Source organism: Branchiostoma lanceolatum, chromosome 9 (genome assembly GCF_035083965.1).
Source record: "Branchiostoma lanceolatum isolate klBraLanc5 chromosome 9, klBraLanc5.hap2, whole genome shotgun sequence".
Taxonomy (NCBI): Eukaryota; Metazoa; Chordata; class Leptocardii; order Amphioxiformes; family Branchiostomatidae; genus Branchiostoma; species Branchiostoma lanceolatum.
In genome coordinates this window covers 775627-792043 of record NC_089730.1, presented here as the reverse complement: position 1 = coordinate 792043, position 16417 = coordinate 775627, and the positions used below count along the sequence as shown (strand labels likewise).

At 40.0% G+C, this 16417-nt stretch overlaps 1 protein-coding gene across 1 annotated transcript in view; it reads left to right on the top strand.

Moving 5' to 3' along the window:
• The window catches only part of LOC136441281 (hemicentin-1-like), a 141503-nt gene that overhangs the window by 68985 nt on the left and 56101 nt on the right, over window positions 1-16417 (top strand). The window contains exons 29-39 of the mRNA XM_066437478.1: window positions 162-431; window positions 704-982; window positions 1981-2259; window positions 6969-7201; window positions 8554-8635; window positions 8921-9199; window positions 11053-11331; window positions 11514-11792; window positions 12888-13166; window positions 13951-14226; window positions 15294-15560. Of these exons, the coding sequence (XP_066293575.1) occupies window positions 162-431; window positions 704-982; window positions 1981-2259; window positions 6969-7201; window positions 8554-8635; window positions 8921-9199; window positions 11053-11331; window positions 11514-11792; window positions 12888-13166; window positions 13951-14226; window positions 15294-15560 (2802 nt within the window). The remainder of the gene's footprint in view (window positions 1-161; window positions 432-703; window positions 983-1980; window positions 2260-6968; window positions 7202-8553; window positions 8636-8920; window positions 9200-11052; window positions 11332-11513; window positions 11793-12887; window positions 13167-13950; window positions 14227-15293; window positions 15561-16417) is intronic.

Below are 16417 nucleotides of genomic sequence, written 5' to 3'. Positions count from 1 at the left end.
TCTAAGTAAACTATGTTCTTTAAATGAATGTGTTCAAAGTTCATTCATCAAAACCTGACCACTCTCTGGCAACCAGTGATGGAGTGCCGTTAGTTCAAGTGCGTTGGAAATAAAATGTTATCAGATTCACTACATTTTCCAAAGTTTCTTTTATTTTCCAGTTGCCCCCAGTATTTCTGAAGACAAGACTGAGTACACCGTGGTACAAGGCCGCCAGGTTGTGCTGACATGTGATGCTGATGGTGTGCCCTCCCCAACTGTGTCCTGGAACAATCAAGGAGAATCTGTGAGTGGCAGGCCGGGCATGTCCGTCTCAGACACAGGCGCTCTGATCATTAGTTCTGCCAGGCCTGAAGATTCTGGTCCTTACACCTGTACAGCCATCAACCCAGCAGGGGTAGCCTCCAGACAGGTCAACCTGCAGGTATTTGGTAAGAACACCGCTCATTTTTTGTTCCTATGAAATTGAGAGTGAATGTGTTTTCAGTTGTAATTTTGTTTACTATTCTGTCTCTCCCTAACTGGGTAGCCTCCAGACAGGTCAACCTACAGGTATTTAGTAAGGGTCTGCTATTTACATGTACATTGTACCTGTTGTATACAAGAAAGATAGCTGGACTTCAAGACCTTTGTGATTAGCAGAAGCATGACTGGTACCATCTTTGTAACTCACTGATGACAGTTGTTGATTCTTTTTATTCAGTCCCGCCCACAGATGGCATTGAGGGTGGAAGCAACGAAGTCAGTGTAACTGTTAGGAATCCGGTCAGTCTGCCATGTAATGTGGATGCTATCCCCCCACCTACATTTGCATGGAGCAAGGATGGAGAACCCTTGTCAGGCAATTCTCTACAACATGTTGTCTTGCCCACTGGAACCTTGAGCATTGCTGCTGTTGCAGTAGATGACACTGGTATATACAGATGCATTGCATCCAATGTGGCTGGCAACTTGACAAAGGAGTTCATTCTTAATGTCCATGGTGAGTTACATGTATTGTGTGGGGCAGATTTACCTTCTCTATTAATATTTCACTCCATAGTCTCTATTCATATTTTACCATAAAGAGAAATATTTTGTTATTTTTTGCTGGCAATCTTTTTTCTCCCGCCATTTTGGTCAAATAGACTCAACAAATGACTTGAAATTCTGTGTTGAGGTACATGTAATGAGCAAATACCCTAAGACTTTCTTCGTTATTTTATATTGGCCTTAGAAATCATTATTTTTGGGGGCTGTGTTCAGCCCTAAAATGTATATTTTGGATTCCTGTGCTCTTATATTAATATCAAATGAAATTTGATATTGTAGCTTGGGAAAGAAACATAGACTAACATATAGTGCTGCGTACCGGTACTGTACTGTAAAAATTGATTAGGTGCAGGTCCAAAATACCGGATCATGAAGTACCGGTACTATACCGATAGAAATTTACACCAAGTATGTGTTACCCCAGAGCAATCTTTTTTATGTTGTGTGTAATGCTTAAATGTTTTCAAAAGTATGTGCTTATTTTGTGACTGATCTCCTGCCTTCATGCAACACCAAACATGACCAAAGTGACATATTGGAACAGTGTAACTAATATGCAACAGATCAGTCAGACTGATCTTTTCTTCACTTTCTGACAGAATGATTTATTTTGGGATTTTTTTGCCAATTTCACCCAAAGATGTATATTTTGGGATTCAGTGTCACTACATTCATTTTGTATATGAAAGACAAATGACTTGAAATTTGGTATGAGGGTGTCTGTTCACCTTTTACAAGCTGATGTCACATGGCTGATCAGGGAGAATCCACTCTGAGCTGGAGGTATATCTATACAGTAAACTGCGCCAAAATATATTGGCAAATAAAATCCATTTCACTATGCAGCTAAGAAACCAATTATCCTCTAATGTGCAATCGCAGTTGGAGCACAGATGCACATACTCCATAATACTCCCACCTAATCTCTGATGAAATCTTGTTTTGCAGTTCCTCCATCAGTTGGTGGAAGGGCGACCGTCAGGGATGTCACTGTTACATTGAACAATTCTGTTACCCTGGATTGCTTGGTTAGTGGCATCCCAAGACCCTCTGTTCGGTGGCTGAAGAACGGAGAGGATGTGCAAATTGGAGATGAAGTCATACTCAGAAATTCTGGTGACACACTCCATATTCCCAGAAGTGGCCTTCAGGATGAGGGCGTGTACATGTGTGTTGCTTCCAACATTGTAGGGGAGGATACACAATCCTGGGCTGTGACAGTGTGGGGTAAGTTCTTAGATAAGATATATGCATTATAATTTGTATGCAGCTGGTTTTAATTAATTTTTCATTCTTGCACTGATTAAGACATTGTTCATACAAGATTCATGCCTGTTTCCTGCATCTCTCCTATAACAAGTATAAAATGTTGCTGTAGCCAGCATGAATTATATACATTGCCTGGGACTGGGCTTACAATGAAACTTATTATTAATAAGTGTTTTTGCCCTTTGAGTAAGTCGTTATATATACATGCTGTACTTTTAACTGACCATGGAACTTGCCTTCCAATGTACAGAAATTTATGTGCTTTGTCTTTTTTCAGAACATGTATAATTCATGGGAATGTTACAGCCAGAGAGAGTTCTTAAGGTTTCCTCCCTGGCTAAATTGGCTTTTTGACTTTCCATTGTTTTCTCACTAATGAATTAAGAAATAACTGTTGTAGTACTGAATATTGATAGCTGGTCATGAAAGAATTCTAAATCTGATTTTTTGGACCATTTGGATGACTTTATGATTTTTATTATGATTTCAAAGATAGAATACAGCACTTTGGTACATAACACTGCAATGAAACTATTTTTTTATGTGCATAATGATCAAAGCCACAAAGGTACATTAACACAAATTGATATCTACTGATCATCTGGATGACATCCGCGCGCGCATTGATTTTCGCCTGTTGTCAAAAAAAAAAAATCACCTCCTCCAAGTCTACACGGAACTCCGGAACTTGCTGACTTAGATTGCCGCAAAAGGCTAGCATGGTGCCGGTGTCACAGGGATTTCGCACCCCCCTGATTTTGAACCCCCCGGTGCAAAATCACTAGGGATCTCGCACCCCCCGGTGCGAAATCGCTAGCGATCTTGCACCCCCCAGCTAGGGATCTTGCACACCCTCCTCGAACCCCCCTAGGGATTTTGACCCCCCCCCCCAAATATTTCGAAATGTGCTCTGTCTGTGCAGCAATTATATTTAAAACTGCATTTTAATATAATAAAGCCATAGTTTAATGTGGTAATCGAGAGTATTACAAGTTGCTGTGTCTGACAGAACAAACATCTACATATAAGACTACGGGAACCCATGCCCTGGACTAATGTAACGCTACTAGTATTTCAGCACAGCGCGATGATGGTGACTCTCTGTGCACGATGATTCGTTGTAATTTTCTTCCTTGGTGCCATGAGGAATGTACGATTAGTTCATAGTTTTATTTCAGTGTTCATTATTGATTTTTTAAATCATTTTAGAGACTTGAATAACATTTTATCATACAAAATTATATCACATATTGAATGGATGACGGGTGTTAAAAACGTGTTTTGAAAGGAAAGCAACTCCAACCGACGTACTAGCTAGCAAGGTGGTCAGGCCGTTCCCAAGTGAAAACCCAAAATCTCTTTGTGCCAAGTAGCCGACAAACAAGTTGTAAAACGGGGGTGGCAGGATCATGTCTTGTAGCGATGAATGGGTAACACCCTTGGGTGGTTTCAACATTGTCACAACCCCCAGACCTATATCCAAATCATTCTTAGCGCACAGCTCGCGGCGGAAGCACACCAATCTTTTGCTCCGATCTTTTGCTCCACCAATCTTTGCTCCGATGTTTTTAGAGAAGGCACACCAATCTTTTGCCCTCCCATCTAGTTCCCTCATGGATGACATACTATATATTCCATTCAGACTGCGCCTTGACACGTCATGTGGTACGTTACCCAGCTATTTGTTTATGTCACGTCGTGTGACATCGTGTACTGACCAATCATGGCGCTAGTATTGGTACCGACGTGCTATAGCTTTTCTATTTTTACCTAGTTACGTCCTGTGGTACTTTGCCTATGCATTATATTGAATGGATGACGGGTGTTAAATAGGGTTAGAAAAAAAATATTGAAGCCTGGTCCCGTCGGAAAAATGAAAGCTAATGCGGACCTCATTTGCATACATTGTGCAAAAACGTGTATTTCCCTTACCGCAAAAGCTACGGATGTCATATTTTAGATGTAGGTACCTTTAAGAAAGTGTGAATTATGAATGCCGTAACAGAACACATAATATAGTATTGGGCTAACAAATTTGGGGGGGGGTGCGAAATCCCTAGCGATTTTGCACCCTGGGGGTGCGAGATCACCAGAGGGGTGCGAAATCGCTAGGGATTTCGCACCGGGGGGTGCAAATTCACTAGTGATTTCGAACCGGGGGGTTCAAATTCACGGGGGGTGCGAGATCCCTGTGACACTGGCTTATTGGAAAACTGGGGCGTATTTGTGGATTGGTATGCCATCGATGTTGGCTAGGGGGATTTTGCGTTTGCACAGTTGTACGAGAGGATCGCGGCGGCCAGCGAGTATCGCCCAGACAATTTCAAACACGACCTGTCCAGAGTGGCTCTCACACGTTTCTTTTGCAATAATGGGAGACATGGGAGAGGAGTTGAGGGATTGGCAGAGATTTCACAGTGAGATTTGTGAGCGTAAACCATGGAATGCTTGATATGGAGTTCAATGTCATGTATGTTGAAACTGCCCTTATGGGTGTATATGAGTATTCTCATCACAGTCATGTATCATCCACAGTCCTTGGAGCCAAATACCTTCTAATAGTATACTTCTTTGGTCGTTCTTGTCAATATATTAAAAATCAATCACTTGCGCTGAGTCTGCTATGATAAACAAGACAACCTACATGTACCTCCTACAAATAAACTGTGTTCTGTGGTTCAATTTGCAATACCAGCTTTGTACTAGTTAGTCCTGTGGTTTAGCAGCATTTTTTTTTGCTGGATTTTCTTTTTTTTGCCCGCGCGCATTAGTTTTGGGGTCTCCAGAGGATGTCATCCATAAAATCAAGATGGTGTGGCCTAATTAAAAAAAAATTCTAATAGCTTTGGCCACTTCAAAGATATCAGTTTGTGCTAATGTACGTTTGTAGCTTTGATCATTATGCACATGGAAAACATAATTTCATTGCAGTGTCATGTACCAAAGTGCTATACTAGTATTTATAGCTGGTCATGAAAGAATTCTAATCTGATTTTTGGACCATATGGATGACTTTATGGTTTTTATTGCCCTTGATATGATTTCAAAGATAAAATACAGCACTTTGGTACATAACACTGCAATGAAACTATTTTTTTATGTGCATAATGATCAAAGCTACAAACGTACGTTCACACAAATTGATATCTACTTATCATCTGTATGGTTATTAGAAATGATAGTTTTTACCTAATTAAAAAAAATCATTTTCTAATAGCTTTGGCCACTTCATAGATATCAGTTTGTGTGAATGTATGTTTGTAGCTTTGATCATTATACACATGGAAAACATAATTTCATTGCAGTGTTATGTACCAAAGTGCTATATTTTATCTTTGAAAAATATCATATTAAAGGCAATGAAATTTGATAGCATCCATTTGGTCCAAGAAATCAGATTTAGAATTCTTTCATGACCAGCTGTCAATATTCAGCACTGTCAGCTAACGTTAGTTCACATAAAACCAGGATTTTTTGTTATACAAGTTAATTGAAACCAATCTGGCAGAACAGTAAACCATCCTTTTTTTTTTATTCTATCAATATCATGGATTACCTTTGTACTAATGCTACAGCTGTATATGCTATATTTTCTCTCTTGTCGTGCTGATACCATAATATTGTAATTTGAAACTACCGTCCACCGCACGCAGAATAACGGTGCTCTCGGACAGGTCCTTATATTTTTTCGGGAGAGAAGATTCCTCATCAATATCTTGCTGCAAATTAACTTTTATACAGCAGCTATTGTTCCCACCTTGGCATGAAGTGAGTTCTAAGGTCATATTAACGTGTCCAAGCAACAACAAAAAAACATGACAAATTTCTACGGCATCCAGCTAACGTTCCGTTGAATAATGTACACGTTGCCATGATGGTGGGGACCGACTCAACAAACGGGTTGTTTCCGAAGGACTGATGTGTGCAGTACGGCCGTTTTCTGAACGGTAATGGTAATACTACTATGTCCATGTGTTTCTGGTTGTGTCAGGAGCAAGCTTTGAGGAAAATGTTGCCTTCAGTCCACTATCACACGCAACATTTAGACAAAAAAGGGTTTCTCACAAACCTTTGCCGTCTGCTGCACAACACGATTCTGGGTAATGAATATGGCGGCAGGAAAAAAGACAATGTAGGTTGTAGCAACAAAGAGGTGTTTTTGATGATTGATCACACAAGTCCAACTGAAGATTAGCAAAAGAGATTCTAATACGTTGTGTTGTAAATAATTGTGTTAAGCAGGAAATGGATGTGACATTTGTCTTATAAAACCAGCGAACAACCATGTAGTGTGATTCTCCCACGAAGCCCCCAGACTGTGTCAATAAGAGAAGAAGAGTTTTTGTTGTCGCCACCGTCTAATGCATAGTTATCAAAGCTTTTCAGCCAGTGTTCTGAATACGTTAGTTTATCAGCTTTGCATTGCTGGCGTTAAAACTGATGTTGCATCTAGCACGTTTCCCTTAATACACCGTTTTTTGAAAATGCCGAGTTTATATTACCACGAGAGTTTATGTGAACCAACGTTACAGTTCTTTCTTTATCTGTTAATGAGAAAACAATGAAAAGTCAAAAGCCAATTTAGCCAGGGAGGAAACCTTAAAATGTAGAGTGATTCTAAGTCTTACAACTTCCCTTTATGCTAATGATAAGTTGTTCTGTTGTAGTTCCACCCAGTATATCAGATGGCCAGAACATGATAACCCTGAAACCGTTGGAGAGTGAGGACGTCTCTTTGGCTTGCCGGGCTACTGGAGTTCCTGCACCAGTTTTTGTTTGGCTGAAGAATGGCCATTCCTGGCCTGTTGGGGACAGTAGAGTAACAACAGAGGTAGAGACCACCATACAGAGTGGTGGGCTGAGTAGTGTGTCCAACTATCTCACCATCAGGAAGGTAAAGGTGAGAAAAAAAGTCGAACACTGATTCCTTGTCTCCATTATGTATGATTCTGGCCCACCAATATTGTACATCTACATGTACAATGTAGGAGGAATTTCAAAGTTATCCATGCCAGGGAGATTGTAACAGTTGAAGACATCTTCGATGTTGTAAATATGTCATGCACATATATTGTTGGAGCAGCTAAAGTTAGAGTTGTGTACTAGGTATTTGTGATACGTGCACCTATTCTGTGCCAGTTCATGTACTGAATATATAGTACTGTATGTATGGAATTATTTTTTTTCTGTACTGTACTGTGCAAGCTGTTAAGTGCTAAACAAAGAATTCAGATTTCATCCATACTTGAAGCCATACTCAACGCCAGAGGAGAGTGTTCTGGTTCTACAGATGATATTTTTGTGTATCCAAAAATGTAATTGTATCAACTTGACATTGAACTTGGACTAGGCAGCAGTTGCATTATACAGCATCAATATTCTGATAACCCACAGAGTACCCTCCAAATAAATTACAGACAGATATAACATTATATCACACAGCCAAATTCCACTGGGGGCCCTCTTAAGAAATCATGGGTTGAGCTTAACATCATTTTTCTTGATATTTGCTTGCTAAATTATAGTCTCAGAAAGATTTTTTCTAATCGATTTGGGTCGAAAATGGACTTTGATCTTTGTCATTCATCCCATTGAAACCCATATTTAAGATTTGGGGGAAAAGGCCCTCAGAAAAATGGTGCGCTCTGATAAATATATATAAGAAATCTAGACCCGATGTTGAAAATAATGTTTGTATCGTGTGAATTGCTGTTCATCAATTTTCACCCGTAGCATCTTAACTCAGAAATTGACCTGGATTTCCAGCAATTATCCCTTAGAAAGCAATACTTAATGCATCACTTCCATCATGCATCACACCCAATGGGTCTGTATAAAGGGGCACTACTCAGTTCCTAGATATAAATGTTTCTTTTTTTTGTCCATCTAGGATTATTAAATAAAAATTATCTTTTACATATTCGTTTGATTTTGTAATCATAAAGATGTGGTCTGTTTCAAAATAACACTCTCCTCTGGACTTGTGTATCCCTTTAAACAATTTTAGGATAAAAAGTATTTTGAGGCCTGGTGCTAGCAGTTTAAGACAACAATTTATGATATTGGAACATTAGTTAGTAACGTTACATGTATCAGTTAGTTACAAATTGCTTTAGTTTGATATTTGAGTGAGTAGGTCTATAACCTATAACTCTTTCTAGAATCTTGTCTGTTGAGGTATCTTACAGAGACATGGCCTGGGTCAGCCAGTAGGTGTCAGATCAGTGCTCATACTAACACTTTCTCTGGCAGGTTGGGGATACTGCCATTTATAAATGCATTGCCAGGAACTCTGCTGGGGAGAGTCACAAGGCTTTCAACATCAGTGTTATTGGTGAGTGTTGTGCCTCAGTTTCATCTGTGATCAAGACTTTCTAGACAAGTCACATAGTTTCCAGCATCTAAATACTGGACTGCGTAGCTCTATACTGTAAGGCACACCAACAGGATATAAGGGGAAAATGGGACTACATATTCTGGTAGAAATTTGGAGTAAAGTAGGAATAACGAGGGGGCATTTGGTTGTTATATCAAATGTATGTGTGCAATTCTGATTTAGAAAAGTAAGCTACAATATGTTCTCCCTCATGTTTACTTTCCCCCATGCTTGTTTTGGCAGTAAAACCTCAAATCTCTGGGCCTGAGCCACCTACTCCTGTGATTGTGCAAGTTGGGATGTCTCTGTCCCTGGAATGCATCTCCAATGGAGTTCCTCCCCCCATGGTACAGTGGAGGAAAGACAGTGCTTTGCTGTCTTCAGATGGACGACTGACATTACTGTCCCGGGGACAGCTGCTGAATATCAACACCGCAATCCAGAATGATCAGGGGGTGTACACTTGTACAGCTACAAACGAGGGAGGGCAGGCTTCCAGGGACTTCAGGGTTACTATTCATGGTAATGACACATGTCAGAGGCATTGCGTTTCATAGCAAGTTAAGCATCCAGGACAGTAGTTTTTCTAAATGCCTTCAAACCTGTTAGCCTCCTTCGCAGACTTCTTTGTTTATTTTGGGGGGAGTGCTGATACACTATTTTTTTTACACGGGCCAAGGTTCTCTAATGCCAGCTTAGGGAGTTATGTTGCCTAGGGAGAATCGCCTCTCCAACAAGTCAACTTCCAGTTGGGCCCAACAAAGGGAAGGTGATTAAGACAGCCAATCGAACCTGTTAACTTTGGGGCAATCACCTCTCAAGGCAACTACCTCTATAAGATGGTGCATAGCTCCAATTTAGGGTGCACATGCACCCAGTATTTCGAGCCCTGGTTTGGGTGCCAGGTTAACGTCCACCAGCAGCTTAAGGGAATATATTTGCATAATGAATGAGAGAATTCTATCATTATTATCCTTATTGATAGCAGTTTTTTTCAATGTATCTCTTAGCCCGGACATGCAGTGGTCTTGATGTCAGGATATTTAAAAGTGGGGCAGGTTTAGGCCCCCTGACATTGAATTTTGGAACAGTTAGAGCATTTTTGTCGAAATATTCCAAAGAGGATAACTGTCACTGAAGAAAGGAAAGATGGTTTTCTATCATATTAGGTATGCAGGTAGCTTTGGCAGAGATTTACACTATGATATATATAATAATATGCAAATTTGCATAGTCAATGAGGAAATTCTGTAATCCCGTTTTTCCCATAACTGTACTTTTCCCAGGCATAAGGTTGTGGAACATGTTTTAACTGTGTAATTTGATCAGTACAAATCATAATGAACCCCTCCCTATTCTTATCATAAGCATGGAAGTTCATCTGAGTTGTGTCATTTTCATAACCTTACTCATGCAGATGAGTTTGATGGGATTTTCAATTTGAATGCATTTCTCTGAAAAAGGTCTGCATGTTCTTGAAATACAAAGACCCCGCTCACACTAAAAAATCTATCCTGATAGATCATCGATCCGGATCAAAGTCAAGCCAGAATTTTTCTATCATGTCCTACAAATGGGTTCACACTGCTCTTCGTCAAGCCGCTTCGCCCCGACTTGTGCCCTCACTCAAAGCCGATCACCCATGAGATCATACAATGTACGGGTCATTGGGATAGTCTACTATAATGTGAGTTTGGTGTGATTCCTCGGTACATTTGTGCCTTTTTAGCAGTGTTGGGATTCCAAAACCAGAAGAGAAACAAAACAACACACGTTATTTTCATGAGTAAGTATTGCTAAGATAAAGTCAGTTTTCTGCGGCGTTGCCGATTACGAAAGAAGGTTCCCGAATCTTGCAGTGGCCACATACTAGTGTAAACTGTAAGATGATTTTCGCAAAATGTACATACTCACTCCAAAACCTATTTCTGTGATTCAATGTACATTTGTGACATGTTGATGGTACAACTGCAGCAGTTTATCACCCGTTTAGTTCTGCTGTACCTGTATGTGTGATGTCAAAACCTGAACAGATCCAGATGGAATACATCCACTTCGTGTGCGATTTGGGCAAAAAGTATCGGAAACAATCCACCTGAACTACCTCCTGGGATAGACTGCAAAGGATCCAGATTGGAGGGAATCCAAGGAAAGTGCCTTGGGACCGATTCACACTTAAAAAACTGATCTGTATCGGGGCATCGGATCCGGATCGGTACAATCTATTTAGATAAATTTTTTTAGTGTGAACAGGGTCAAAATGTTGGGAGCAATGTTATCATATTCCCAAGACAGTAGCAAGTCAAGTCAAAGCCTTTATTTTCATTTGATTCCATGGTTTGGTGTCAATGCTTACTAAGTGTTTTTCTGTTTAGTTCCTTCTCAGATAGCAGGTGCAGACATCCGTGAAAACATCACCACAATAGCTGGTGACATTGTGCAACTGCAGTGTGATGCCAGTGGGAACCCTCAGCCTGTGGTGACCTGGACCAAAGTAGGCCACCAGGGTGGTCAAACAAACAGATGGCAACTTCTCAATGAAGGCCGCACTCTGCAGGTGGCCCAGGTACAGCCTGAGGACAGTGGCATGTATCTGTGTACGGCCATGAACAATGCAGGAGACGATGAGAGAGAATATTTTGTGAAAGTGCTTGGTGAGTGTAACCAAGGAGGCTTGAAATCAAATGTGATAAACCTCCTTATTTGTGTAACAACTAGACAAGTTTACAAATTTAAACAAATCTTGATTTTTAGGAATATATTTCTGTATTTATTCTGTCAAAATGTCATATTATACCATATGAATACACTGATGTCCTTTTTATGCTTCTTTCAGTACCCCCTTCAATAGACCTCGATCAATCTGGTGAGGATATAATAGCTGTTGTCAACAGACCCGTGGAGCTCTCATGTCCAGTAGAAGGCATTCCCACGCCTCAAGTTAGGTGGCTTCACAATCAAAGACCAGTGAACCAAGATGAGAACATCCGCATCGCCAGACAGGGCCAGACACTGACCGTATCTAGTGTACAGGTCTCTCATCAAGGCTCTTTCACCTGCATTGCAAGCAACATTGTTGGGGAAGTGCAAAGAACCTTCAAGTTCACAGTACAAGGTATGTAAGAGCTCATTTACTTTATTTAGTAAGTGTTATAGTTGAAAGAGAAAGCTGTAGACAGTACATGTAGCTTTGCAGTTTTGATCATATGCACTGTAAACCATCTACTCTGCAACTTTTAATGGACCCAACAAGCCTGTAGCAGGTTGTTTTTAGCATGTTTGTACAGAAGATTGCACAAAAAGGACTAAAAATGGAATATTCCTAATTCGGACTTTTGTGGGTTGTGAGTGTGTTTTGAATCATAATATTAGTCAAGTCAAGTTGATGAATGAAAAGGAGGGGAATAACCCATGTAGACTTTTTGCCGATTTCCTTGTTCAAACTCATAAAACTTAGCTGCTCTTTTTTCCAGATTCCAGAGTATCAATATTAGAAGGAGAAATGGGAAGGGGGCCATGGATTATTTTAGTAAGATTGCTGGCTTTAAAACAGTATGCTTGCAGTAGGCATGTTGTTAAAAAATTTTATCATCAGCAAACTTGTGTCGGCTTGCACTTACTAGTCAAAACAGTTCAATCAACCGGCTATGTGCTGTACATATAATCATGGTCCACACAAAAAGCAATGAAGAGCAAGCTAGGACGACTTTGCTGCTTGGCACCTGCGGCTATATCATGTATCAGTGATTAGTGGACAAGGTGACTCCAGTGGGTCACAAGTGATAACTCAATGGTCAAGTATCTTTGAAGTGTTTTTTAGTGTGTTTGGCAAATTATTGTTCTACTATTTTTCCAGTCCAATAGAGCCTGGTATAGACCAGGATATACAATGTAGCATAAATCATGCTGTCAAAATTGTAAAGATTAAGAAAGTGAAAATTGTTGATGTAGCCACTTTCCAATTCCTGATTTGTTACATTTTTTTACAATGGGCAATATCTACCCGGTAGATCATATATGCTGATCAGTTGATAGCCCATTGCAGTGTTAGTACACATTAGGAAACTTTGCAATATATTGTCAATTGTGTTAATGTCATTATGGTTTTCATTCTTGAAAATATCATTATGTGGTGTGCAGTTATTGGTTTTGATGCCTTCAAGTTCATATAATGGGTGCCATCATCTGACACCTGGGTCTCCCTCCCCAGTTCCTCCCAAGATAGCCGTCATCGGTGAGGAAACAACCAATGTGGTTTCCTTGTTGGGGAGTCCACTGCAGCTGTACTGTAATGCCTCAGGAGACCCTCGCCCCACAATAAGCTGGCTGAAGGAAGGCTCGCTCATCACAACTGACACCCCAGGGGTTCAGATCCTGGGCAACAGTCTCACAATCCTGGCTGCGGATCTGAAGGACAGTGGAAGTTACACATGTTTTGCAAATAATGCTGCTGGAGAAGATGACCACAAATTTGATGTACAGATTCAAGGCAAGGGAATGTGCATAGCTGAAGTGTGCATACCTCCTTACTTATGCTCAGTATGCTGTATTAGTAGATATCTCTAAATTCACCATATTTTAAAGGAGTACAAAACGTCAGAAGGGAGTGTTATTTTCCAATAGATTATGTATCAATGAATATGTATCAATGAATACATGTCAGGCACATTAAGCCATAGGCTGAGGTTGTTTAATTTCATCAATTAGAAAATAGAGGGTCACCTGGAGAATTGAGTAGAATATTGAATGCTTTTTTATGCGCACGGGACTAGTGGGTACTATATCGTGTACTGTAAAAAGTATTCATTTCTACTTCCTGAAATTATCATCTACATGTATATAGAAAAAGACTCCCCCCTCTGGAGTTTAGGATGGTAGTCATACATGCAGTACCCAGCAGATTTATGACAAATGATGTTACAATTATTATTATAAATCTGTTACTTTTGTTTCATGTTACGTCTAAAAATGTATAACAATGACAATGTGGAGCAAAAATGTAAGTTGAAGTAAGTTATAAATCAAATAGTGGACTATAAATTGCTCTAAAAGATGATACTAGAAATGTAGTTCATTGAAGCAACACTTAGTTACATTGAGGTTTATCATTATCTTCCTCATTGCATAAACTGGGTTATTGTTTACCACAACAAACATTTCGTGAGGTTGAGGTGCAGTAGGAACGTAATTTGCACATTTTTTTTTTATTATAAGAGGAAAATTAGAGAGATCACATCTAATGCTACATGTACTTTGCTTGTTTGATTTTGTAGTTGTACCAAAAATCAAGGGTCCAGCATCAACAGAGGTGCCCACAGTGGTGGGGAGCCCTGTTACTTTGCTGTGTGAGGCTGATGGCAAACCACCCCCGTCTCTGCTGTGGTTGAAAGATGGTCAGACCTTACCCCAGATTTCCAGGTTACGAGTTCTCAGCAATGGCCGGAAGCTGAGAATATTGAGTGTCCAGATGGCAGACAGTGGACTCTACACCTGCATTGCCAGCAATGTGGTTGGAGAGAACCAGAAGAACTTTATCGTGACTTCTCTTGGTAGGGAATATTTTCAGACAACTTCTTGAAGGGGTACTTAGGTGGCAGATAGCTTGTGATGTAAGGAAAAAGTGCTGTAGGTCTTGGCCCCCTATCAGCTTGTCGTAGAACTGCAGGGGCGTTTTTGTCAAAAGTAACTGAACAAAGAATGATGGATTTCCATGATATTTAGTCTGCAGGTAGATGGAAATGTACAGTACATAATGAAGTACGAATTATACAAATTGGGACATAATATGCCTAACCAATGAGGAAAATCTATATTTTACAGTGTTGTACATGTAGGACTCTTGCATGTTGTGGCACCTAACACCTGATAGTTTCAAAACTGGCGCAACTTTCTCCCCAGCTCAAAGGCCTGTCCCCAGGGGCCCAGCAGTTGGTGATCAAACTACAAAGGGATATACAAAACCTGAATACTTGTTTTTTTTTTAATATGTGGATTGCTTGAGTGATGCTTGATATAATGAAATCATGGCAATAATGCAAATCATTCAAATTTGCATAATCAATGGGGAAATTTTTTTAAACCCATTCTATTCAATGGCAATACTACTCAAAAATGAAACATGTAACTGAGATAAAGAGGGACAGTGATAGATTCTATTGCCATATTTACCTTTTGAGTGACATGAGTGACAAGTGCTCTGATATTTATGGAATCAAAAGGGCATGTGTTAATGTCATAGTTTGTTAAAAGAGGCATATTGTAGAGGCCAAAGCTGCAAATAGTTTGAATGTAAATATCTCCAGTCGGATCAACATTTTACAACTAATTTTTAATATTCACATGATTTTTTCATGTTTCCAGCAAACTCAGTCAGCACCGAAGCAAGCCATGCAAATTTTTCCGTAGCCTACAGAACACTGCCCAGCTGCATGTCAAAAAGTCCTCATGACACAACAAAGTCACATTCATAATACTTTATTAGCTGTGAATATTGTTGTGCAGTGTAATAAGATAGATTCAAGTTGTGATGTAGAAAAATGACCATAGACAGTGACTTTTGATGTTTTCATAAGTCGGATTCTACCAGTTACATACCAAGGTTTCTTTATGCTTACAGTACCACCAAGGTTACAAGATAAGGATGTACCCAAAGATATCACAATAATAGAAGGGGAGAGTGTGGAGCTGAACTGCAAGTCAGAGGGATCACCTCCACCTGTCGTCACTTGGCAGAAGGATAGCCAGAACATCCGCATCAACATGATAGATGATGGGCAAACTCTCATGCTGGAGAATGCTAGAGTGGAGGACTCAGGGGTATACAGATGCCTGGTAGCAAATCCAGCAGGAAACACCACCAAGGTCTTCAATGTTTCAGTGCATGGTTAGTATACACTAGACTGTACATGATATACTCCCAGCCATCACTCAGAGTCAGACTGTCAGATACATGCATACATATCACATCACGCAGACATATATATATATATATCATGCTTATGACTCGTACACGCACACATAGGTACATAACATATACTAATACATCGCACACACACCTACACACTGCATCACGCATACATCACACAGAGACACACGCACATACATAACACAAACATCACATGCACATTATTATTATGTTAACTGCATCACACAGACACATAATTATATTGAATGCATCATACAGACACACTCACATTTGCATCCTGCAGACACGCACATACACTCACACACACATCACACACACATCAGGCTCCACACATGCATCACAAACACACACATACATCCCACAGACACACACACACATCAGGCTCCACACATGCATCACAAATACATGCACATGAATACATCATACATAAAGGAAGGTTTTCAGCCACAGGGATGATAATTGGGTAACTTGGTTGAGCTCTGTAACCGTTGAGATATTCTGCTTCGAACACTGTAATAGTTGTGTTGTTTTCAATAGGCAGTACTGGCCATTCCCTGGGCTTTGATAAGTGGCATTTTTTGTACCATTGGCCAGGTACAGCTAATAGTACTCTTCAGGTAAGCCCTGGTAGGATTACCAACGACACTATCCAAGTCCTTTGAATTTGAAGACATGTCTATTTGAAGACATGTCTATCATGACTATGAACCTCAAGTTGTCTGTCAACTTCACTAAGGTTAGATTGGAGGGAACAGCAGTCCAATTCAGTCCAGTATACAATTAGATGCTAGCTATAACGTTATACTCTGCATAGC